This window comes from Pocillopora damicornis, chromosome 1 (assembly GCF_964200805.1).
Source record: "Pocillopora damicornis chromosome 1, jaPocDami1.2, whole genome shotgun sequence".
Lineage (NCBI taxonomy): Eukaryota > Metazoa > Cnidaria > Anthozoa > Scleractinia > Pocilloporidae > Pocillopora > Pocillopora damicornis.
Genome location: NC_142670.1, coordinates 32,677,510 through 32,703,581, shown reverse-complemented (window position 1 = coordinate 32,703,581; position 26,072 = coordinate 32,677,510). Strand labels below are relative to the sequence as shown.

Genomic DNA, 26,072 nt, shown 5'->3' with positions numbered 1-26,072 from the left:
CTTTAGAAAGTCTCCTGGTTTACATTGTTATATTACTATATAGAAAATAATCATCATTTTCAACAGATGAAAGACGGTTTTGCCACTATTTTTAATATTGAGGAATAAACAAGAACAAAAACTTTTTTATCAGTGGCATTTCGTCAATTGGCTAGTACGATTATGACAGAGTTTTAAAACGATAAATATTAACAACGGCGTCCTCTTAAGGTAGTTTTGAAATCCTTCCAAAAACCTTCGTAATGAAGGTACAGCATCTTCGACTGATGAAATCATAATCACGATCAATATTAAATATTAATGTCCTCAAAGCATCATGATCAATACTGGGTCTTAACCTTTTTATATCGTAAAGAGGCTACGAAGTACTGGATCACACTATATTATAACGAGTTGTATGTGGTGTTTGACGCAAGGTGTAGTTCTTATCTCTGGCAAATTATACTATATATATTTGTTGAGAGCACCTGTTTTTAAAAGAGATTCGAAATGTTTTAGCTTAACAGCCCTTAAAAAGATGATAATCAATTCTTTGTGAAGTTGCTAGGTGCGGGGGCTGTGGGAAATACTTGCGTGTTCATTGTTTGACCATTTCTCGCGAGAATTCCTGCTTTCATCAATACATGAAAAGAAGGAGGTGTTTTTCATTCATTTTTGAGTGTTATTGCGGCTTAAAATCCCCCGATTGAACTGATGCGTCTTTTTACTTGTTGTGACATTTAACTACTCAGGAATGGAATTTAATTACTCAGAATTACTCAGGAATGAGAATTTGTCTTTCCACATTGGAAAGTCAAATTGTTAAGAATGCAACTTCTCAAATTCAATAACTATTGATAAGGTGATCATCCAACCAAGACACGCCGATCTCGTCACGTGCATGTGGTTTGAAACCCCGGTGAAACACTTGAATGACGCGCCATCCATGAGTTTCATATTAAATCAAACCCTTGAGTTTGATAAAGCGTCAGATTCTAGTGAACTCATTTCTTGATTTCAATATTAATAACCCGTCTTTGCAAACTTGAGACAAAGACACCAACATGAACAGACAACCTTTATTAACACCCTCTCTGATGAGAAGTAACAAGACATTTTCGAAAGAAAGCGTATAGCATTATCACGTTCGCTCACTTGTTTTCGTTAATATTTATTTTACAGTTCTTAAAGTAGGCATAGGCATTAAACGGATCACAAAAACTCTTCGAATTACCAATTTTAACAGTATCTTCTGTGACCTTAGTCATTGCTTCATTGCTAGTGCTGCACTTTGGCGCCAACACCTCACAAACCTCAGCTGACTTAACCTCACCAATCTTCAATAAAGCGTTTGACTGATGACCAGTCTGGTTCCTGATTAGCTTCTCTTCCACACCTGCTTTAAATAAGCTGGATGCACAAGTTACTCTAAGACAAATCACCATAACAATAAAATTTTTCGTGACAACAAACTTGTAGACAACATGCGAAAAATTCGTGAATATTTCCATTTTATTTTATTCCTGAGGAACGATTGAGATGCTATTTAAAAAACTCGTGCATCGGATTTCAGCAGGGTTTCCAAACGCTCAAAAACAATTAACACACTCAGCCTGTGGCCTCGTGCTCTCGCCAGTTTTCTCGTGTTTGTAAACCCTGATGAAACCCTCGCACTGGTTATTGAAATATTACTTCTAAACGCATGCAGCCGTGGCGGATTGTAGAATCTATAGGAAGAAAAGAGAAAAGGAAAATCAATGAGGTTACAGTACTTTTGTCTTTTTTTTTTCTTATCAAAACCATGATCGCTTTAAAATCAAAGTTTCTAAAGTTGTGCAAAATTGGATGATTTGTTATTCGTTCCCAAAATAAAAATAGAAAAAAATAGAACTTAATTAAACACCTTCAGGGGTTCTTTTCATTCATATTTCAAGAATGCAGGACGCCTTTTTGGTGCTAATAAATGCATGAGTTGTGAGGGACAAAATATGTGATTCCATTTTATTTTTACATCATGTTATTTTTCTGCCGTGCAAAGTGCGTGCGTATTGTATTACCCTATAAAGATTTCTCGAACGTTGTTTTTATCTTAAGGCTGATAAAAAATTATAAGAAAACCTTCTGTTTTATTTTACCCCAAGTTACACTTTAGCCACTCTTACAACTTCAAAAAGTTGCAACGTACATTTTTCGATGGATTCTAATTTTTTCAAGACAAAAAACAGCGCATTTTTATTGTCAACGACAAAACAGGAACAAGAAATAAATTATTAAGAGCATGAGATATATTGACTATTGTGACGGCAACTACTGTTTAGTTACAAGTGCCAATGACAGCATCATTTTTAGAGGGTTTTTTATTCCCCTCTAAAAACTGTGGAGGAAGCGTGCTACATGCTAAAAAGAGGTGAGCCAGTTTCATTTACCGTTAGCAAGTTAAAAATCTGAGAATGAGACATCTCATTTAAACCATTCGGAGATAATATGATACTTATTCATTCCTGAAAAAAAAAAAAATTTTTTTCCGAAAAACTGAGATAAGATAATCCCCTCACCTGAGGTTAGCGAAACTTCAGATCCATTTTCTTTTTATGCAGTCGTCGCAGCTATGTAATGGGATAAGATGTTGGAACTACTACGATATATCTAATTTCTCCAACTAAGAGAGAAAGGATCTTTTCTGTCGACGGATTCATAACGTGGGCTTTTTACCACTTTTTTCAAGTAATTTGTTCAAACAGAATATTTTAATTAATGATGAAAACTGTCTTTATCAAATCTCCAATTTTAAGTTTTAACCATGTCCCGGACGCTTTTTTTTTTCAATTTCTTTTGTTCTTCGCAGTAGAAACAAAACAAGAATATAAAGATTCTCAAGAGAAGCCCGTCCATGGAAAAAGCGCCAAAGTTTGTCTTAGAGGTTTGAAATTTCAGAATTCAGACCACCTAAAATTCAAATTCAGATGAAAAACTCTTCAGGATTAGAAAATGTTAGAACCACTCAATTCCAACTCAATTAAATCATTTCAAATAAAATTTTGCTCAAAAGCTCTCTTCTATTGTTCAGTCGCATGTCACACTTATACGATGTTAAAAAGATTGAGCAGCTCCGCGTAAGAAAACACAAGCAACCCAGAAAAAAGGAGAGCGAGTCTCTGTTAGTTTAAAAGTTTTGTCTTCAAATGATGGTCATGAATAGCCGTTAGGACCTGTTATGTCTCTCGTTTTAAAACAAACTATACATGCACTTGTGGTGTCGAAGGTGTTCGAAGAAACGCTTGAAATTCTTGTAAGAATTATACCACTTAAAAGGGGTTGAAAGACACGCGAAAAATTCTTGAGTGGTATAATTTGGGAGCAACCTGGATAAAAAGAACTTGAACACGTTAGATGACCGAAAGGAACCTACCGAATTTGAAGCGTCATTAACTTAAACGAACTTCACGATCGGCGAATTGTTGGTGTCAAGCTTAAAAGTAAGAACTTGAAATTTTTTTGTAATTTTGTAAGTTTATTTGCATTTCGGTAAAATTTTGCTGGATTCACTTGGCCTGATCCTGAGCTTAAATTCGAATTGTAACTTTATTTGTGTCTTCAAGTTTTGTATGTCGTTCTCAGTCGCGAATAATGGAATCTTGTTTACTTTGACATAAATGAACTGCATCACAAATAATCAATATTTTCTCTAAGTTTCCAGACAAATTATACAACTTCGGACAAATAGAACAGACAGTTTTACGTTCCTCAAGTTTAATTATATTTTTCCTCAGTTAATGGATGAGTTTCTTTAGTTAGGCAATGGAAAATGGAAAAACGATAGGGATGTGTTGTCAAAACACTCCTAAGAGCTAAATTTAAAGTAGCTTTCGTAGGTTTTTAGATAAAATTTACCAAACCCTAGTTCGTGCCTAAAAGCTAATAATTTATACGGATTAAATTTCACTTTATAATCAACCAAACAAGTATCTTCGCCATTGGTTTGCAAACATCGCAAACAGAGCGATTATGTTACTCAAATTCCTGCCCGAATTCTGTTGAATTCATTGCTTGCGAGGAGCCAAAACAGAAACGATGAAGTTCTTTTTTAATGTTAAAGTTATGCATTGGCTTAAAACAGATGGTTGGTATCGTAGTCATAGTTATAATACCTTGATGAAAGAGAGCAATTTTAACTCGATGGCAATCAGGTGTTTGAGGATCGCATTTCTTATACTAAGCAGCCCTAGAGTTACATAGAATAAGTTTGGCTTAAATCCCAACATAGGGTTTGGTAAATTTTTGACATCAAACTAATTACGGCTGCCTTGTGAATGACTAGACCATCAATTTTAGGATTTAGTTTCCCCAGTACAAAGTGTTTTCAAAATGAGCCTTTTCATCATTATTTCTACACCTAATTTTTAATATGACTTCTGATTACTGGACTGTTTTACTAGATAAAGGAGAAGAAACACACACTAAGAGATAATTGTTTGGCACAAAATATGTATGAACCGCAGCTATTTGAAATTTTACTCGGCCAATTTGGTAAGGCTATCTTCGCGAGTTCACAACACTTCTCTCAGCTCACTAACGCTGAAAGAAGCCAAAAAACCTCAGATATTCTGATCGAACTTTGAAGTCGTACTTAACATTGCTTCTTGACATTCCAATTAGCATCCTGTCGAGCTACTATGAAGCGTTCTCGTGAATTCTGAGGCGGGCCATTCGTCTCTGGTCGACATGATTTTGTATTATGAGTTTTATTTTTATTCATCGGGTCATGTGGACAGTTTTTCAAAGTAAGCCGTAATTAGGCGGGAATTAAACATTTACTTTTGGTGTCCTATCCTAAATATTTGCAGATTAAATAAAAGTATGTGGAAATTCCAAAATTTAAGATTCCTCCTCTTCGCCTCTGTCATGGAGTTTGTCACAGCTGACGATCAATGTAGGACCGATATATACATAGAAGGAAAGGCTCTCAGGTGTTCGGTCTTCAAAAGATGGTCAGTGGCGACCCCTCACCTCTGCGATGTCAAATGTGAACAAGAGATCACGTGCCAAAGCTATAACTACAATCGAAAATACCAAATATGTGAACTAAATAACCGCACCAAAGAGGCAAGACCAGATAATTTCCTTTCAGCACCTGCGTGGTTTTACATCCGGCGATTGAACGGCAGAGGTAAGAAATCGATGCTTTTTTTTATTTTTCTTTTTCTTTACATCTTCTCCATCCTAAGCCTGGTTCCTTCTCACCTGGAAGAGCTAAGAATAGGAAGTGAACGTAAAACCTATCTTTACTTCAGCTCCGTTAGGTTCTATCCCTGAATTACCGGCGCTGTCTTGTGGCGAAATAAAGGCGAGTGAAGGTAAACATACCATAAGCGGCAAGTACTGGCTGGATCCAACTTGGAGAGGAAAAGCAAAACTGATTTACTGTGATATGGTTAACGAAGGTAAGTCCTATAAGTTTGCATGAGTTATTTAATGAATTATAAATATGATGAAATATTATAAAGCATATTTTGGCGGATATCATTATCGTAATATTTGGCTTGGATCAGTTCTAACGTGGATGCCTCTCTCAAGTTGCTGTTACTTAGTCACTGCTTCTCTTTCTACATTCTAGATATGGATGAATGTAAATTGAACATCAGTGACTGCGACGTGAATGCTAACTGTAGTAGCACGTTTGGTTCTTACAAATGCACATGTAAAGTGGGATACACTGGCGATGGACACTCATGTTCAGGTAATTTTGACGATAACCTTATTTATATTTCCCAATAAAACTAATTTTTGTAAATATTCTCATAGTTTGAAGAAGCTTTACCCAGTTGCTGTCGAGTTATCAAAACTAAGCAAGAAGACTGCAACGTGTTTAGTCAACGAACATGTGTAATCCTCTCACTATTACTACTGCGCTTGCCCCAGTATGTGCGTGACACAAACCGAAAGTACAAAGTTCAATATCGCAACAAGCATGATCTACATTTTGCTTGTTTCAGAGCCGTGAGATTGATAAATTCATATTAGTGCTGAAACATGATTTCACAGTATCTAATTCATATAACACAAAAGAAGGAAAATGTTTGTTTCATAATTTGTAATGATTAAAGGAATTACACGACCATGAGTTTACTTATTTTAACGCGATAAAATAATAGAGTGCAAAATGTATCAATGGTTTCTCAGATATTGACGAGTGTAAAGGAAATCACTTTTGTCACGTGAATGCTATCTGCACGAACACCAAAGGATCGTACGTATGTACTTGTCACCCCGGGTATACTGGAAATGGACGCGGCTGCACAGGTATTTGATGCGTTTCTTTTGTAACCATTTCCATTAGAAAGAAAAGCACTATCATCGTTGCAAGACCAGCATACCTTGCATAAAAAAAGAGATGAGTGTACTGAGGCCTGAAGACAATGTTGATAATGACACACAACTGTATTAAATAAACATTCGGTGGTAAAAAAAATCTCAACTGGCAAAGGGAGACTTGATGGATGGGCTTACAGGATAGAACAACAGATTTAAACTCGCGGGGAGCCAAGAAAAAATCTAGTGAGCGTTAAAGTGAAGTGCTAGCATCTAGGACTCAAGAAAACACGACTAAGGTTTCTAAGCGTATGCTCGGCAACATCTTCCCAATTGCATTTTTTCAAAATTTATTATTTTTTATCATTCCACAGATATAAACGAGTGTAAAGGAAATCACTCTTGTCACACGAATGCTACATGTATGAACACCAAAGGATCGTATGTTTGTTCTTGTCACCCCGGATATACTGGAAATGGAAGCGACTGCACAGGTACTTGATGTATTTTTTTTGAAACCATTTCCATCAGAAAGAAAAGCACTATTATATTTGCGAGACTTGTTTTCCCAGCATACCTTGTATTGACCCTTTCACTCCTAAGATCTCATTAGTAATTCTCCTTACTGTCTGCCACACAATTCTTATGATGTCAGTTCTAAGAATTTGGTAATGAATTAACTGATAATCCCCAAGCTGATACTTTTCCTTATTCTCGTCACTTGTCTGTTTGATATCGTAATGAATTGGTAAGGAGAATTTCTTTCTTGGTCATCAAAGGGAGTTAGTTGGTTAAGTAAACATTCAGTGTAAGGTAAAAAATCTCCACTGGTAAAGGGAGACTTGATAGATAGGCTTACAGGACAGAACAACAGATTTGAACTTGGGGGAACCGAGAAAAAAATCTAGTGAGTGGTTGTGTAGCACTTGCGTCTGGAACCACAAGACAACAAGACTAGGGTTTCTTACGTTATGCTCGGCACCTTTTTTTTAATTACAGCTCGTTTCTTTAGTTATGTTTATCATTTTACAGATATCAACGAGTGCAAAGGAAATCACTCTTGTCACGTGAATGCTACATGCATGAACACCCTTGGATCACATGTATGTCAATGTCATGCTGGATATACTGGAAATGGACAAAACTGCTTAGGTGAATTTAATTTCTTCGCTACAATATTTTTAATAGTCCTGTATGCCTTCCGGCTACAGCGCCGCACCATTTAGCCGCGTTGCAAGACAATTAGGTAATTTATTACTCATTACTGGTTTTGATTTAGGCAGCCATTTCTCATGTTAAGAACCTCTTAGGTAATGTCCCTGACTTTTAAATGAACATTTTTGGTGACCGATGCGTTGTTCTGCTTTAAAATTAACCTTATCACAATGACTGACAGGAGAATGAAAATAAAATCGCTCGTCTGGCTCTGAACCCTGTGCACAGGATGGATATGTAAATGATTTTCCAAGGCGCTACGTTTTCGTTGACACTCAAACATATTTGAGTGAAAAAGTTGAAAATTATTATCATCAAGTTTTATAAAATAGTCAAGATACTACGAGCGCCCTGATTGGTCTAAAACAATCGTTGATTGCACCGGTAAACCTGTGGAAAATTGAAGTTTATATATGTTATTAAAGTAACAGACCGCACTTTCTATCGGTTTACCAGCGTAGTAAACGTCTTCAGATGTTGGGAAACCATTCGAAAAAAAAGTAGATCAACCGCCTCCAGCTCGTTCTCACAAAATCCAGCCTGGATTATACCGCCAGTAAACTGAGAGAAAGAGCGATGAATAAAGGTGGTAAGGTTCTACAAGAACTGGGGTGCTGTGTCGGTGGGAGAGTGCAACAGAGTAATTTAGTATTATCAATTGAGTTGATGAGGTAAATTGGCCACCGTAAAGAGTGTTTCAGCGAATGCTCGAAACGTCAGCTTTGAAACTCTTTACAGAAGCCAATTTGCATTATCAACTCAGTTGATAAGGTAAGAAAAATAATGGGGAAGGGAAAAAATCTAAAAGAAATGGCAGGTTGAGTCCTGAAGGGATTGTATATTTTTCTCTGACCTTATCTGACCCTTTTCATGGAAAGAAAGGAAACCTTTAGGAGGCAGAGAGAAATTACACACTCCTGGGAAATAATTGTGTTACTACCGAATACCTTGGGGCTGGCATCGTTGTGCGGGAGCTGAGAATCAAAAATGTCTTAAACGCATTTGGTAGCATATAGTAGAGGTACATACAACTCAGACTTAAATGGGCGATTAAAGCAAAAGGAAACACGACTCTTTTTAATGCTATCAGTGATTGAGGGAGGGCTAACGCTCGAAACGTCAGCTTTTTTACCCTTTACGGTGGCAAATTTACCTTTTCAACCCGGTTGTTAACACTAAATTACCTGCTATAATTATCAAAACCTGGGTGATGCCTATATTAAGAGTAGTTACGCTACACCGCAATTTGGTCCAGTGTTTTGTGACGACCTATCCCCCAAGGGATGGTACGTTTTGTGGGAGCAGCAGGAACAAGCCAGTTGTTTCAGAGCCGATAGCTTGATAAACTGAAATACTCGTGATAAAATATACGTTTCAAATATCTAATTCGTGGAACACAAAAAGAGAAAAAATTGTTTTGTTATGTATGATTATCAAAGTAATCACTCGACTGAGAGTCCGCTCATTTTTAAAGTGACAAACATGATGAAGTGCAAATATATATGTGGTTTCCTCAGATATTGACGAATGTAAAGGAAATCACTCTTGTCACGTGAATGCTACCTGCACGAACACCAACGGATCCTATCTTTGTGAATGCTATCCTGGATTTAATGGAAATGGTCAAGGCTGCACAGGTGAATTTAATCTCTTTGCTATAATATTTAGAATATTCCTGCTCGAATATAACCTGAAGCTGCTGAGGTGGCCATATTATTAGTTTCTCATATGTAAACGATACCGGTTGTGCCCTAAGTCTGCCTACAGCTGTCCTTTAATGCATTATCTGAAAAAGAAGGAGTTCAAATTCGGATCCTGATGAGTTTATCTAGATCTCCAATATCACTGTTTTAGTCTCAAAGCCTTAAAGTAGTTAAAGACATGCGAGTTACAATGTTTAATTCTTTTTCGCCTAAAAACACTGTAGGTACATTTAAGCAATTGCTATCTACAATCGAGTGAATGAATAACAGACCAATAATAACTTGCATGTTATATCTGTGGATCCATAGCATTAAATAAAGCAATTTTAGCAGGAACTATTGTCCTACCAGTGCTAAGTTTTGTTTTTTTAAGCAGCATTACCCATCCATGCTTATGCACGGAGTTGCCATGATCTACTTCCGGTTTGTCTCAGAGCCTTGATGTTAGGAGATATAAAAAAGAACATTGGAAAGGAGAATATAACATCTAAGTTGCACGTTTCAAAAATCAAGCTCGTTAAAGACAAAGAAAGAGAAAGCTTTCTCTTATTATCTGAAATGATTAAAGTAATTACAAATCGTTAGACGACAAAAATAAAGTGCAAAATGTATTTACGGTTTCTCAGATATTAGAGTGGTTTAGCAAGAGGACGGGAACGTCATTTCAGAACAGGAAAGCGCGCGGACAATCTGGACACGACTCTATTTCGACTTCCGGTGTTAGCGTTGCCGTTCTCCCCATCAAGTTCAGGACGTCATTTCGCTGAGTTTGAGTGCATTTCATTCGTTCATGGTTAAACGGGAACTCATTGTAAACAACTCCATCGTTGGGTCGCTTGATCTCTACATGTTTCGCCATGACTCCTGCTTAAAAGAGATGTACTGTCATGATTGAGAAGAATATTCAGTAAACAAGGGAAAAAACGGCGACGATTTCAATTCCAAATTATACTTTATAAAATTATGAAGAAAAACGAGTAGTGCTGAAATCTAGAAGCACGAAACGAAATGACAGCGATACAAATCATAGAAAAAAAAATATTTAGTGGGCTTCAAAATTTGATAGATGAATCTGCAGACTCGAGACTTAACTGAAATGAACTAATTTCAAAGTTTAATCGCCCATGTGGATTCATATTAACAACTCACTTGTAGTAAACTCTCCTCGGTTTGTGCTTGTCGTTACGCTCTCAAAGAGGATAATTTCGTTGTCCTTCAAGTGGTCTATGAAACCGAAAATTCAAGGCTGATAATGATCCGAAAGAGCCAAGGTTAGGATATTCAAGAACAAATATAACGTGGACGGTTCGTTGAAACGACTGCTAAGTCACTTTTCAACACAACGCGACGGTGTTCTCGACCCAGTTTTTTCTCGGCATTTTTGCTGCACGCGCCGTTCTGAAATGACCTTCCCGTCCTCTTGCTAAACCACTCTATTAACGAGTATAGAGGAAATCATTCATATTACGTAAATGCTACATGCATGAATACCCTTGGATCACATGTATATCAATGTCACCCTGGATATGCTGGAAATGAACAAAACTGCACAGGCGAATTTAATCTCTTTCCGAAATATCCATGACATAATTGACTCCAGCGCCGCACCATTCAGCCGCGTTCACTCATAACTCGTAATATAAGCAGCGGTTTTTCATGAAGGCGATGAAATTTTTATTTTGTTTCCCGCATTGAAAGTAGCAGTAAATTCCTGCGAGTTGACTTTCCTCCGAAATTCACATCGAGGAAGCATAATTTTATGCTACCTTGTGCACAAAAACGAATCGTTTTTTGATTATGTTTTAAGTGATTTAACAACCTTAAACGAACTTTTACATGATGCAGACATGAAACTCTCCGTGGAACTCAAAAACCTTCAGGAATCCCAAACCCTTAAAGATTCCCTAATAATAATAATAATAATAATAATAATAGCAGCTATGATCCTTATTTGACTTATGCAAACCGATGAATGAGTTGCCAGCAATCGGATCCTTGTGTTTTCGCAAAGATTTCTGGGAACGCAACGGGGCAAACATTACAACTCTCTAGAAATAAATGTATGGCGAAAGGCTGTTTCGAGGTCCAAAGAAACGTTTACGAAGAGAGATCACCGCTTTTTTTTGCCGCTGCTTTATCATGATTGGAGTGGGTAACGTTGATTCAAGGGAAGCGTAAGTTGTGTTTGAACAACCATGAAATATGAAGTAAAATGAGCCGATTGACTTTTCACCATGCGCACGGTTTATTGTGAAATTGACATCGTGTTCTGGTTTCGAAATTTGGACGTATTAGTCTTCTCAGTTTTGTTTACGTGTGTTAAGTCTACTTATAGCCTCTAGCTTTTTTCTTGGCTTGGTAATACAAAAGAGCGCTACAACGCTACCTTAATTGAAGCAGCAGGAGATCGAAATGGTGTGCTTGGGCATTGAATAATATCGCGATACATATCTGTTATTAACCGGCTAAGGGTCGGTCTGCATGGTGAAAAACTGTGACCGAGGTCTTGAAAATGCTTCCCGAGGCCGTCGGGCAGCATTTTCAAGGCCAAGGTCACAGTTTTTCACCATACGGACCGACCCTTAGCCGGTAAATAACATTTTTTTTTTAAACTTAACGAAACACATTCTGAATGAACCCGAATGATTTAGGGCTATAAATACGGCAAGATCTTCCATAAACTGAACAATTTCTGAGCGAGTAAATGGTAGTTAAAGTAAAAGTGATACAAATTAAGGAGAGATGCTTCACTGAAACATTTTCACTTGCGTAAATAAAGGTGATTTAAAAGGCTTCCAAACAAAGTTTGTAACATTATTTTTACAGGTATCTGTGCTAATAGACAGAGAGTCATTGCACACTCCTAGGACTTAATTGTGTTACTACCAAATACCTCTGGGCTAGTATTGTTGTTTGGGAACTGAAGATCAAAAATGTCTTAAACGCGTTTGGTAGCTTCCAATTAAGGTACAAACAACTACAGGCTTTGATGGGCGATTAAAACAAGAGTTCACATAACTCTATATAATGCTATCATTTCATTTTAGTTCCTATTTGCATCATCACTGTCCAATCCAAATTCTTCTTTAAATTTTACTTAACGCATAGTTGTTCTTGTAAAACATTTATCCCATCTAGTTGTTGTCGAACTGATTAACTTGAAAAATGTCAACAAAAAATGTTATCTTTGTTACTACAACCTTTTTATAATGTTTATTTCATTTACTAGCCGACCCATGTTATAATTATCAAAACCTGAGTGATGCCAATAGAAAGAGCAGTTACGTTACACCGGTAAATGGACCATATTTGTGTGACAACTCACTACACGAGGGATGGTATCGTTTTGTGGGGGCTGCAGGAACAAGAATGCCCACAACACGCGTGCCAGCATACAGATGTGGTACAGACTGGCCAGGTTGGTTGGATGGTGCTCATCCTACAGTGGAAGATGGTGAAGTTTTCAGGAAGGTCTGCTTTAGTGTTCGCTCTACTAGTTGCCGATACACAAAAAATACATTTGTAAAAAACTGTGGATCCTACTTTATCTACAAACTTTTAAAGCCACGAAGTTGTCCCTCACGCTACTGTAGTGCAGACTGAATGTGAAGCAAATATACTTCGCGTAGTAAGAGAACACATGACATGACATGTAAGGTATTCAACCTTTCTTCTCTGTCGTAAACATTATCATCAGATTTTAACTTTGGTGGCAAACAGGTACTTATCTCATTAATGATAATTCTCATCAGATAGCCTCTGTCATCAAAGAGAATAGCCACAAGTATCTTTAAGTAATCTTCCAATAAAATCTGCAAGACACAAACTCTCAAGCTTAAGGTTTTTGAGCCTTTTATTTATGTATTTTTTTTTCGTTTTTTTTTTCATCCTTCAATTGCTGTAATAATAAACCGTGATTATTTTAGCGTATGTCCGTGGAATACAAACAGGCGTATCTTACGTTATAGGCGTAGAAAAAAAAAGCGATGACAGTCAAAATCTGATGTCCTTTGAAATTACATAAAGTTAACGTATTAATAGTGACTCAGTATTTTGAAACATTGAACAAATTTCCAGAAACACAGTTAGCAAAATTCAATGGTTTAGCCTGCGTAACCGTGTGTTAAATGTGTCCGAATCGACCAGAATTCATTTTAAATTAATGGATCGCTTACATCTCACGCTTATTTTGAATCCAAGTTAAAGATCTTGACGCAATGACTTCAAAGTGTAACTATAAAGCTTATTTAACTGAGAGCACGGGCACCTCATTCATTCAAGACGAAATTTGTTAAAATACTTTTATAGATTTTAAAAGTTGACCTGTTTTACTACGGTTAATGTTTGCCGACAACATTAATACGCTAAAAGAAAGGTATTCAGAACTGCAATGTGTTAAAAACAAGTATTTAGGGCAGCATAGGTAAACACAAGTTGTAAACAACTTTCTACATCGTTTAAGTACATCACCAAAAACATTTTACAGGAATGTTAGATTTGAAATCAAAATCACAGTTTCTCTCGGCGAAGTTTTCCTTTTATATAATGCAAACATATTCAAAGAATCCTATAAAAAATAGGAAACGCAGAAAAGAAACCCACTCTCACCGTAACCCCCAAAGGCTACTGCCTGATATTTCAATGTTCTAACTAAGACTAGTCTTCCAATCATTTGATTTTCATTTGTCTCTAATTTACAATAAGAGACCTGAACACAAAGCAAATGAGGCAAAGCAAGGCGAGTTTCTTGACAACGTATCAAAATAGACTCTTCAAAGCAAAGTGATATGAGCTGGATCAATTGTGGCTCAGCCTCTTGAGTGGTGTAAATAAATTATCTCATTATTTAACAAAAACTGTGTATCTCTTTGTAAATAAATTTAACTTACACGGACTATTTTTAGCTGAGTTTCATAACACGAACACGAGTAAGCGTTAAGGGCAGTGTAGTCCATGGGTCGGAGTAGGTTCTCGACACCACTCATCTGATAGCGATCTCGAAAGAGTGGCTTTCACCGTTTTTTACTGAAGTTAATGTCAATAACCAGGGAAAAATAACAACAACAACAAGGAAATGTTGCAGTGAAGTAAAAACAGAGCCATAAATAAAAACTGGGTTTAACTTTACATCGCAACGATTCAGTAACAAATGGAGAAAGTTATTGAAAAAGATTTTAACGTAAGGAACAGAAAAAGGAAAATAAGGTAATTTTTAACTTAATATTGAACATTTTTCTTGATTAATTGCAAGTAGTTTTCACACGTAATGTTTGAATTATGAAGTTAATAGTAATAAAAAAAAAATTGCAAAAAGGCATCTCTTGTAGTTCATGCCTTTGGTAGTGCTAAGGGGATGTACATAAATTTGATACCCGTATGGGACAAGGGACAAAGGGGAGGGGGAAGATTCTTTATATAAGAACAATGGGAGAAATCATTGTTACCCTTAGGACCTGATAGTAATAATGGATACCTTTTGCATTGATGTACCAAAATTGCTCTGAAAAAATTCATAATCACATTCCGCTGGTAAATGAAGTTATCGATAAAATGTGTAAACGCACTGGGCGGTTAACTTCGCTCGGTTAATATATTTTTTTCCATAAATGAATCAGTCGGAACTGTTGCAGAATAAAGTCTGGTAATAAAACCAGGTGCTGTAGTATTGCCCATTGTCTCCCGTTGCCGGATTCCATCATTTATCCTGTCGATGTCATCTGTCCGGCAGAAGGAAGTGAATAACGTTTTCATACACCACGAATGTAAGTGCACATGCTGGCGTTACTCTAAAAAGAAACAAAATCAACAACAATCAAACGCACAATACACAGTAAAATCGACAATGAACGTTTTACATATATTACAGTTTCAGGGTTTCTTCTAAAGCGCTCCTTTGCTGGATTTCCAAAAACAAAAAAACCGCTAAAACTTACACAACAACAACAACAACAACAACAGCATTTATTTAAACACGATAAAAATTCAGCAAAAGCTGATGTGGTCGTGTACGGACAATAAAACTAAATTCCTAACTAAATCCAATAAAACTAAATTCCTTACTAATTATAAGAAGACTAATGTAAGATTTCTACATATTTTCAACAATAAAAATTCTACATAGTACATCATTATAACATACGTGGCTTAAAAATACACTTGAGTGACTTTTTAAAAGCGTCAACGTCTTGAATTGATCTCATTTGATTTTCCAGAGCGTTCCACCGAGTAATTGACTTGTATGAGCATGATTTCTTGACCATATCGGTCTTAGGTCTAGGTAACTTAAATGTCATTTTCCTCCTGAAGTCGTAGCTACTTACATACTTTTCAAAGTGACGGCTCATAGGACGTGGCAAAAGATTATAATAAGCCTGATGCGCTAAGATTAGTAATCGTTTCTCATACATAATCTCTAAGGTATTCCATTTTACTGTGGCAAGAACCTCCTTGCTTGGAGTACACCAATCCAAGTTAAATATTATTTTCGCCGCTCTAACATGTATAGATTCTAAGCTTGAGAAAAATACTCGACCACAAGAGCCCCAAACTAACATACCATATGTCACAGACGGCAGAATAACCTTAAAATAGAAATCAATTCTTGCCTGTATAGGAAGGAAATACAAGGATTTAAGTAAATTCAACTTCTGCGTATATGACTTAGCTAATTCCGGTACATGATGATCCCATTTAAGAGCATTATCTATCTGAACACCTAGGCATCTTGCAGAAACAACCTCCCCGACAACATAATCACCCATCTTAATAGCTTGTTTTGGCCCAGTAAATTTGCGTCCACCACACTAAAATATCAGGTGGGGCACAAACATTTGTGATAACGATAAGTATCTTAATAATTTCACAGTATTCGAACATGTAACTGACGAAAACAATGACATGATACCTACTCCGAATTTTATAGCCTATTAATGTATCTATCGCCTGTCTCTTCTTCCCAGTTTCTCACAGACTAGAATGTGCAAATAAGTTCAAACACCTTATGGGGTGCCCCATCTCTTAAGACCCTTTTCTTTACAAAGCGCCACATAAAATTAAAGATGGGAGCCCACTAAGCCCTCTTGGCCAATTCTAGATTATGCATTGCAGTTTAACACATAAAACTAACTAGCAAATCTACTTGCATCATCAAATTTATCTTTAACATTCTGCCTTACCTGAGGACACTGGGAATTAATCCTTTGTAAAATCCTGTTACTCCTTCATGCCTAAGATTTTGAAAAGAACCTGCCGTAAGAAGAGGCCAGAAAAAGAAGAATACTTTCTTTCGTGAAAATGTAGACTTTACCACTAAGCCGTAAGTCAATCCGAAATTGGATCCAGTTCTCAAACAAGCTGGTTTCAGTTCTCCGCCAATTTTGGTCCAGTTCTTCGTCAAATTGTTTCAAACAGGCAAAACATGTACCTCTCTTTAATGTAGAGGGTTTGAAACTAGAGATGAAAAGCTAGTCTGTGACGTATTGAAAACTTTAAGTTCTCATATCAAGTTCCAACTTACCTGAAAGTCTTACTAATCACATCCAACGCGCCTTTGTATTCCACCATCGTGTACTGATTCTTTAGAAAAGTAAAATTCATGAACAGTAAATGACAGCAGGAAACAGTAAATACTGAACGATTTAACAAAACAGACTTGCTCAGATACAGCTCCTGATATATTCAATTGGTTTTAGCTAATTTTATAGGTACAGAATCAAAACTTTACGCCATGCGTTCCCATGACCATCTTGGATCCGTGTTTCTTAAGAGGAATGGAAAGAGTGAAAGAGGGTGAGAGCTACTCTCCCTCATGAGAATTTATATTTATCCACATTGTAGGGTCTTCCTGGCCTTTTGTTGGTGCCAATTTGAACCACTGGGAGGGGGGATGTGTGGGGCTAACGAATCTTTTCCCAAGGAATCGATACAATGACCTAGCTGAGGCTCGAGGCTCGAGCACAGGCCACATCAACCTGGAGTCCAGTAAACCAACCGATGAAATCACCGGCCTGAAAACTAAAAAAAAAACCTTAAACTAAAAGTTTATTTCAAGATAATAGCATACAAAAGTAAAACAAAATCGATTTCAAAAGGTCAATAATTTGCTAATGAATCTCCCATTCTAACCTGAAGTCTTGCTCTAACCACTTGATAAGGATATGTCGCTGTTGCGGCGAAAATTTTCGACAGTGAAGCCATTACAAGGTACTCAGTTGAACTCTATGAAGAAAATGAAAGTTAGCAAAACATAAAGTAGAGAGCAAAACACTTTATATAAAAAAAAGAACTACTATATTTTTAGCACTTCAGAGTGATTCCCAAGATAACCCACGGTTACATAATAATAAACGTCATCCTATTAGTACCTTCCTACCAGCCACATGTACAACAAAGGTAATAGAGGTTGTCTTTTGGACGTCAGTTGTAGCTTCAAAATGCTGAGGCTCGTCATGGAGGACTACTACTCAAGATGAGAAGCCAAAAACTTCCCCCACCCTTCCCTCTGTCATGTTCTCTTTTTATATTCGCCACTGCCTATTACACGTGTTCGTGTTGACCCTTTACACCCTAACATCAGTATCCATCTTCTCCATACTGTTCTCTGTACATTTCAAAAGATACTAACAAGGAGAATTTCTTAAACAGTCAAGAACTTTTTCGGTGGCTGAATATTTCCTCTATTCTCATGACCTCCATGTGTGATTCAGAGGTGATATTGTAAGGAGAAGTTAGATGTCAGTCAATCTTGGGGGGGGGGGGCAAAGGGTTGATTCTTATCAATCCTTCTGGGTGGAGAGGGGAGTTGAGAGAAAAGTTTCGTTCCAGTAAATGACAACACTTCAATCATCCACCCAAAGTTATGAACATGATCAGAGTAAAAGCACTTCACATGTTCTGTTTGTCAAGGTTTAAGACCAAGAGTTTCTTGTTTGCTAACGCGGTTGAATTTGTGAGCTTTAACGCGTATACAATCAACTATACAGACACGTGCAGATAGTATTCACCAGCTTCTTGTTGATTGGTGTTCCAAAAATGATATGAGCAAACTTCATGTTCCATCCAAACACATAAACTCAGGTTAATCACTCACAATACCATTATCTAAGCTAGGCGAAGATAGCGGGGTCTTAAAAAAGGCTGAAATAGCTTTGTATGGTTCCTGACTCTGAGACTGATGTTTATGCTTCTCTTTTGTTTTTGCGCTTACCTTCCCTTTTTCTCTTTTTGATTGTTTCTCTCCTTTTTTTAAGGAGGTTTGAAAACCACTGTTGGCTTAGTGCATATGCAGCAACCAAAACATACTAACTACAATATTAAAAATGTTTTACATTAAGTCTCAAAAGTGAATATCAAAGACATAATTGTTATTGCATCATGCAGACCTACATCTGTAAGATACCTAAAGTTCTCTGCAATCAGAGTACAAAACAATGAGTCAATTAAAAAAATAGGCCCGATACATTGGTGTAAAGTTTTCAAATTGTGCTCTATAAGAGCACTTTTACACTTCCACTATTGAATCTCCCATGTACATTTAGGAACTAAAGACTGTATATATATATATATTTAATAATTCCTCTATTGTACAACATTTTATGCCATTATTTTTTGTGTTCTTAAGCCCAAAGTATTAAAGTACACATGGAGCGGTACACACCACTTGTGACTTCTTGGATTTGATTGACTTTATTAGAGACCAATACCCTGCATACTTCACCACAAGACCAGCACACACAGTCAAAATAATCTAAATTTTTAACTTAATCAATCAATCAAAAAGCTGTCAACCGATACATATCAAGGTTACCTTGTATAAACCTCTCAACTCCTCATGTCTCCATAACTTTAACAGAGCATCTGTAGAGAACAAGGAGTACAAAATAAGTGATGCATCTGGATTTCATGTAAGTGAGGAATTGGTGAGCACAATTACATGCGCCACCAACTTGATTCCAGTTCACAGTGAAATTGTGATTGAGAAAAGTACCAAACAATTTATTATTCACTGCTGAATCAATGTTAGGCTTATAAAAAACTAAAGAAATGATCACAAACTTGAAAGAGCTCTTGATTTTTAACTACATTCTCCTTGTAAGTTGCATGTCTGAAATGTATCAAGAACAGTACGGGGGAAATACATATTGATGGAAGTGTGTAAATGGTTCACTTTTCTTTTCTCTCTCTTAGGTAAAAAGGTGTCGTTCATCTTTGCAAACAAATATCTTACCAAAAATTCATTTGTACTGAGGTGTTTGTGTTTTTTCAGCAAGGAAAAAAGAAGACTAGAGACATAAGCGAGTTTTGACCACCCATATTGAATTTGTTAGGTAACCTGGCACAAACCACCAAAAAGTTAATTCATCATTCTAATTAGCAAATCGATGGACCTTAATCGTTGGAAAGTAAGTCAACGTGATATAACTTAAAACTTTTCCTAAAATGATCTCAATAATAACGCAACACAATCGGTTACTCGCCAAACATACAATTATCTATTTGTTCAAAATTGATCAGCGCACTTGAATGAATGTGTAAAGGGCATCGCATGAATTAATATCTGATAACATCTCGAACCGTGAACACGACCCTGAGAGTGACGCTAAATGAGCACGCTTCAAACTTCGAGTCTCTCAACGGAGACAAACACCCTGTCCCAGATGCTTTTTTCGAAACATATTCACAATTCTTTCATTAAATTTTTTTCGAATATCTGTAGTTCTTAACAGTAGAAACAAACTACACAGCCACAGCCACAGAATTTAGAAAAGGAACCAAAACTGCATAGTTTCTTTGAGATCAGCTTAGATTTATAAGGCCTATTTGGTGCACCGTTTTATTTTGTCCCTTGTTAGAAGTGCTGTTTCACAGTAATTTTTTTTTGTTTGTTTTCAGTCATTTGCAGCTGTGAAATATCGCTTTCAAAAATCTCACACTCTCAAAATATGGCCAACATTTATCAAATAGAACACAAAAAACCACGATATTTCCATAGGGAGATTTTTTAATACAATAGCTTTCCCTCGACGGCTTTGAGGTTTTGCGGTGCCTTGAAGGAGATCAAATGAAAAAGAGCATAAAAAAAATTAGCCAAATCTCGTGCAGCAACTTCTTTATTCTCCATGTGTAGAGGGCTGGATTAGTCTTTAAGAGGAATATCAACATTTAGACAAAGTAATTGATGGCATGAATCATGAGGTTCATTTTGGATAAATGATTCTAGACAACTTTTCTGTCAAATATTGATAACTGAGTTCAATCAAAAAATATTGTTTGGGAATAAATATTAAGAGAATATAGTTCAAATTGCTTGACCGGTCGTACTTCTTTTCTGCTTTGAAAAGTGGAATATTCAGGACTTAATTATCTTCAAGCGGCACCGGTCCGGCGGTTGTAATTTACGTCCACGGCGGCGTCTTTCCTACAGTAGAAACCTCATAAAAAATAAATGTCCTCAATGCATCAATTTTTGGTCACGGAACCATAGTTAAAACAATGTTTAAGCACTTAACTCGGACTCAAGTTTCAATGCACAAAGGTTGTGCATTAAGAAACGAAACTACTTGGCGACGATTTGACGCAAAATCTCTGGAGGGCTTTTCTTAAGTCAACACATAATTCTGAAATATTTGAGGGCACTCGTTTTTGAGCGGGAGGTGAAATAGATATCTTTTAGGCTTGATTTTAATAATATCAGTCCTTTTGCAATTCTCGTTTCACTTTGCAGCTGATCCTTGCTATCATTATGAAAACCTGAGTGAAGCCAATAGAAAGATAGATTACCTTACACCTCCCGGTTCAGAATTGTGTGACTACAAACTTCCTGAGGGATGGTATCGTTTTGTGGGAGCTGCGGGAACAAAAATGCCGACAACACGTGCGCCAGCATACAGATGTGGTGCAGACTGGTCAGGCTGGTTGGATGGTGCTCATCCTACAGTGCAAGATGGTGAAGTTGAAATGAAGGTTTGCTTTAGTAATCGCCTATCTGAGCTCCCGGTTTGCAAATACTCAACAACGATTTTTGTGAAAAAACTGTGGATCCTACTTCATCTACAAACTTCACCACCCACCTGGTTGTGATTCACGCTACTGTGGTACAGACTGAATGCGAAGCAAATATACATGGCGCAGTAAGAGGACTCATAAATCGCTCCGTAACTACATGTGTGTAAGGTTTTTAACAAGTGATCTACTTAACCTTTCTTCTCTATCGTGAACATTATCAGCAGATTTTAACTTTGGTGGCAAACAGGTATTTATTTCATTATAATGATAATTCTCATCAGAGAGCCTCTGTAATTGAAGAGAGTTGAAGGATCTTCAAGGTAATCTTCAAATAAAATCTGCATGACGCAAACTCTCAAGCTGATGGTTTTCGAGCCTTTTAATTGTGAATTTCTTTTTTCAGTATATTTTTTAAAATCCTTCTTTAGCTGTAATTATTAACCATGGTTGTTTTAGCGTAGGTTGACGGAATACAAGGAGGCGCTGTCTTACAATATCGGCGTAGAAAAAAATAGTAAAGACAGTCAAAATCTGATGTCCTATGAAATTACACAAAGTTAACGTAATAATTGTGACTCAGTATTTTGGAACGTTAAACAAATTTCCAGACACACAGTAAGCAAAATTCAATGGTTTAGCCTGCGTAACCGTTATTTAATTAAGCGCACAGGCACTCCATTCATTCAAGACGAAATTTGTCAAAACAATTTTTTGCAGCAATTTGTATAGGTAATCAGGCGTTTCGAGTGCAATTTGGGAGAAATCAGCACGAGTAAATTTTATAAAAATTTATAAAAAAAATAAGACTTAGAGTAGTATAGGTGAGTTGTAAGGTGTTGTAAACAACTTTGTACACCGTTCAAGCACATCACCAACAATTTTTCACAGAAATGTTAGATTTGAAATCAAAATCACAGTTTCTCATTGTGAAATTGTCCTTGTTTTAACCTGCAAAAATGTTTAAAGAATCCTATGAAAAATAATGAGCGCTGGAGAAAAACCTGCAAGAGCCACTTTTTTTCTAAGACTAGTCTTTGAATCATTTGATGTTTATTTGTTTCTAATTTACAAGAAGAGACCCGAACACAAAGCAAATGAGGCAAAACAAGGCGAGTTTATTAACAACGTATCAAACTATCCAAAAATCGTTGGTGCTCTTTTCTTTTGAAAAGAAAGTGATATGAGATGAGTCACTTTGTGACTCAGCTGCTTGAGTGGTAGAAGGGCATCGCATATGTAATCTGATCATTTAACAAAAACTTTATCCCTTTGTAAATATATTTAACTTGCACGGACTTTTTTATGTAGTCCATATGCCAGAGTAGGTTCTCGGTACTACTCATCTAATGACATGTTATGTAAAAGACTCTTCAAATTCACTTGATAGCAATCGCGAAGGAGTAGCTTCTACCGTAATATCAGTAACCAGAGAAAATGACAACTTACAACAACAAAGAAATGTTCGGGTAAATGCATGAAACCAGAACCCAGTAAGGCAAAAACAAAGTAATCAATCAAAACTGGTTTTAACTTTACATCACAACAATTCAGTAATAAATGAAGAAACTTATTGTAAAAGATCGTAACGTAAGGAACAGCAAAAGGAGAGTAGAATAGTTTTCTTTAGAACTGTCACAATTAATTTAATATTGAACATTTTCCTTGATTAAATTGCAGGTAATTCTCCCACAAGTAATGTTAGAATTCAATTGTCAATTATTATTAAATAAACAGCAATAATAAAAATAAGGAAAACTCGCAAAAAAGGCACCTCTCAACAAAGAGATAAATTATTTTTATCTGTAGGGGCTAAGAATAGTAATGGCTACCTCTTGCATTACTGTACATAAAATGCTCTGAGAAAAACTTATTTTCACATGACGCCGGAGCATGAAGCGTTACTAATCAAATGTGTAGACGCACTGGGTTGTTAACTTGGCACCTTAACGAATTTTTTTTTTCCATAAATGGAATCAGTCGGAGCTGTTGCTGAATAAAGTCTGGTAATAAAATCACCCGCTGAAATTTTGCCCCTCGTCAAAAGTTTACACTAACACATCAGATGGAGCACCGCCGAGTTCTGTCCAGTCGAACATGTGGATTTTCTTTCGCCTCTGCCAAACCAACGAGATGAAAATACCTTAAAATACTGATTATTTTTTCTACCGCACACCTTTTCTTTGACATGTTACAGTATTGTTATTATAGAGGTGAATTACCATCAGTTGGCATTCTAGGCCCAGAGGTTGTCTTAAGCTTTACTTTGAGCCTTACTGGTGAAATGAGAGTGACTTTGCTCTAGGCTGAGAGGTCATTACCTTCTATCAAAATCAAGACACCTGACATCTCCACAAATGTTAATGAGTGAAAAAAGTGACTATAGCACTCAGGTAATCTGGCCCAGACCACCAAAACCACCAATAACGCAACACAATCAGTTTCGCGCCAAACATAAGATTATCTATTTGTTTAGAATTAATCAGCGCATTAGGACGAATATGGAAAGGCTATCGGGCATCAAGTGAATTAACATCCGATAACATCTTAACTGTGAACAGGACCCTGAGAGGGACGCTAAATGAGTACGCTTCAAACTTCGAGTCTCTTGACTAAGGCAATCACCATGTCTAAGATGCTTTTTTGGAAATAGTTTCACAATTCTTTTATTACATTTTTTTCGAATTTCTTTGATTCTTAGCAGTACATACAAAACAAGAATGTAAATATTGCAATGAAAAGCTCGTCCATGGAAAAGCGCCAACGTTTCACTTAGAGGTTTGAAATTTCAGAATTTAGACCACCTGCTCATGGTCTAAAATTCAAATTCAGTTGAAAGATTCCCTAGGACTAGAGGATGTTAGGATCATACAGTTCTAACTCAATTTAGTCATCTCAAATAAAATTTTGTTCAAAAGTTCTCTTCTATTGTTCAGTCGCATGTCACATTTAAACAATATTAAAATGAGTGAGCAACGCCGCGTAAAAAAAAACAAACAAACAAACAAACAAGCAACCCAGAGAGAGCAAGCCTCTACTAGTATAAAAGTTTTGTATTCAAATGATGGTCATTAATACCTTTTAGGACCTGTCAAGTCTCTCATTTTAAAACAACCTGTACGATACAATATCATATTGTGGTGACGAAGGGGTTGGAATACACGCGAGAAATTCTTCAGTGCTGTAATTTGGGAGCAGCTTATATCACATATTTAATTAACGTAAGGATACAAAGAACTTGAACTGACACATGTTAGATGACAAACAAACCTGTCACATTTGCAGCGTCATTAACTTAAATGAACTTCACAGTCGCCCAATTGTTAGTGTCAGGCTGAGTAATAAATTATTCAACTTTTTCTGGAATTACGTGGGTTTGTTTGCATTTCCGTAGAATATTTTTGCAATTTATTTAGCCTGATCCTAAACTGAAATTCGATTGTAGCTTCATCTCTGCACCCAAGTTTTAATGTCGTTCTCGAATAATGGAATCTTGTTTACTATGAACAAATTAACTGCATCCCACATCATCAATATTTGCTGTACTTGGAACAGACAATTTGACGTTCCTCAATGTTAATTATGTTTTCCTTAGCTTATGGATGGGTTTCTTTAGTTAGGCAACGGATAATGAAAAGATGACAGGGATATGTTATGAAAATACTCCTAAGAGCTGTTTTGAAAGTAGCTTTCGTATGTTTGTAGCTAAAATTTACCAAACTTTAATCTGTGCCTAAAAGCTAATAATTTATACCGATTAGTTTTCATTTAAATTAATGAAACAAATATCCTCGCCATTGGTTAGCAAACATCGCAAACAGAACGATTATAATATTTTAACTTCCGGCCCGAATCTTGTTAAGTTCAATACTTGAGAGGAGCGAAAACAGAAAACATGAAGTTCTTTTTCAATGTTAATTATTAGACTTTGGCTTAAAACAAACGGTTGGTATCGTAATCATAGTCATAATACCTTCATGAAAGACAGCATTTTTAACTCGGTAGCAATCAAGTGGTTGAGGACTGCATTTCGTATATTTATCAGCTCTAGAGTTACGTAGAGTAAGTTTGACTAAAATCCCAAAATAAGGTTTGGTAAATATTTGAGGGGAAAATAACTACGGCTACCGTTTAGGATTTAGTTTTCAGATATCACCTATGAATGCCGTCCATAGAAGGTCTGTGTATTTGTTTTAACACGATGGTGGTCGAATTCTACTTTGTTTCTACTTTCCCTCGACGGTTTTGAGGTTTTGCGGTGCCTTGGAAAAGATTAAACGGAAAAAAAATTGTGGCAAATGTCGTGCGGGAACTTACTTTATTCTCTATGTATAGAGGGCTGAAGTAGTCTCTAAGACTGCCATAAACAATTAAAACAAACAATTGATAGCGTTCATATAAGTTTCGGCTAGAAGTGAAACATGAGTCTCGTTTTGGATAAATGATTCGAAACAACTTTTCTCTCAACTGTTGATAACTGAGTCAAAAAAAATTTTTTTGGGAATAAATAGTAAGAGAATAAATTTCAAATTCCTTGACCAATCGTACTTCGTTTCTGCTTTAAGAAAAGGAATCTTCACGAATTAATTATTTTCAAGTCACACAGGTGTTTTTATCTGGGACTCAAGTTTCATGCACAAAGGCTGTGCATTGAGTAACGAAGCTACCTGGCAACAATTTGACGCAAAGTGCGGATATAATTTCAGGGGCCTTCTCTTAAGTATGTCAACACATCATTCTGAAATGTTTTAGGGCACTCGTTTTTGAGCAGAGGTGAATCATTTATCTTTTAGGTTTAAAAGTTTCTGAGAGCTGATAACCAAGTCATCATATCATTCGCTATTCCTCTTCATGGTAAGTGAAATT

General features: G+C 36.5%; 1 protein-coding gene across 1 annotated transcript; it reads left to right on the top strand.

The window, feature by feature from the left end:
- The first annotated feature begins 2,301 nt into the window (after positions 1-2,301).
- On the top strand, positions 2,302-13,778 carry LOC149053382 (uromodulin-like). The gene is made up of 7 exons (XM_089190550.1): positions 2,302-2,386; positions 4,824-5,146; positions 5,271-5,420; positions 5,594-5,716; positions 6,160-6,279; positions 7,321-7,440; positions 12,436-13,778. Exons 1-7 carry the CDS (start codon positions 2,310-2,312, stop codon positions 12,807-12,809), a joined length of 1,287 nt encoding a protein of 428 aa, XP_089046676.1. The 5' UTR covers positions 2,302-2,309; the 3' UTR covers positions 12,810-13,778.
- Positions 13,779-26,072: the final 12,294 nt, after the last annotated feature.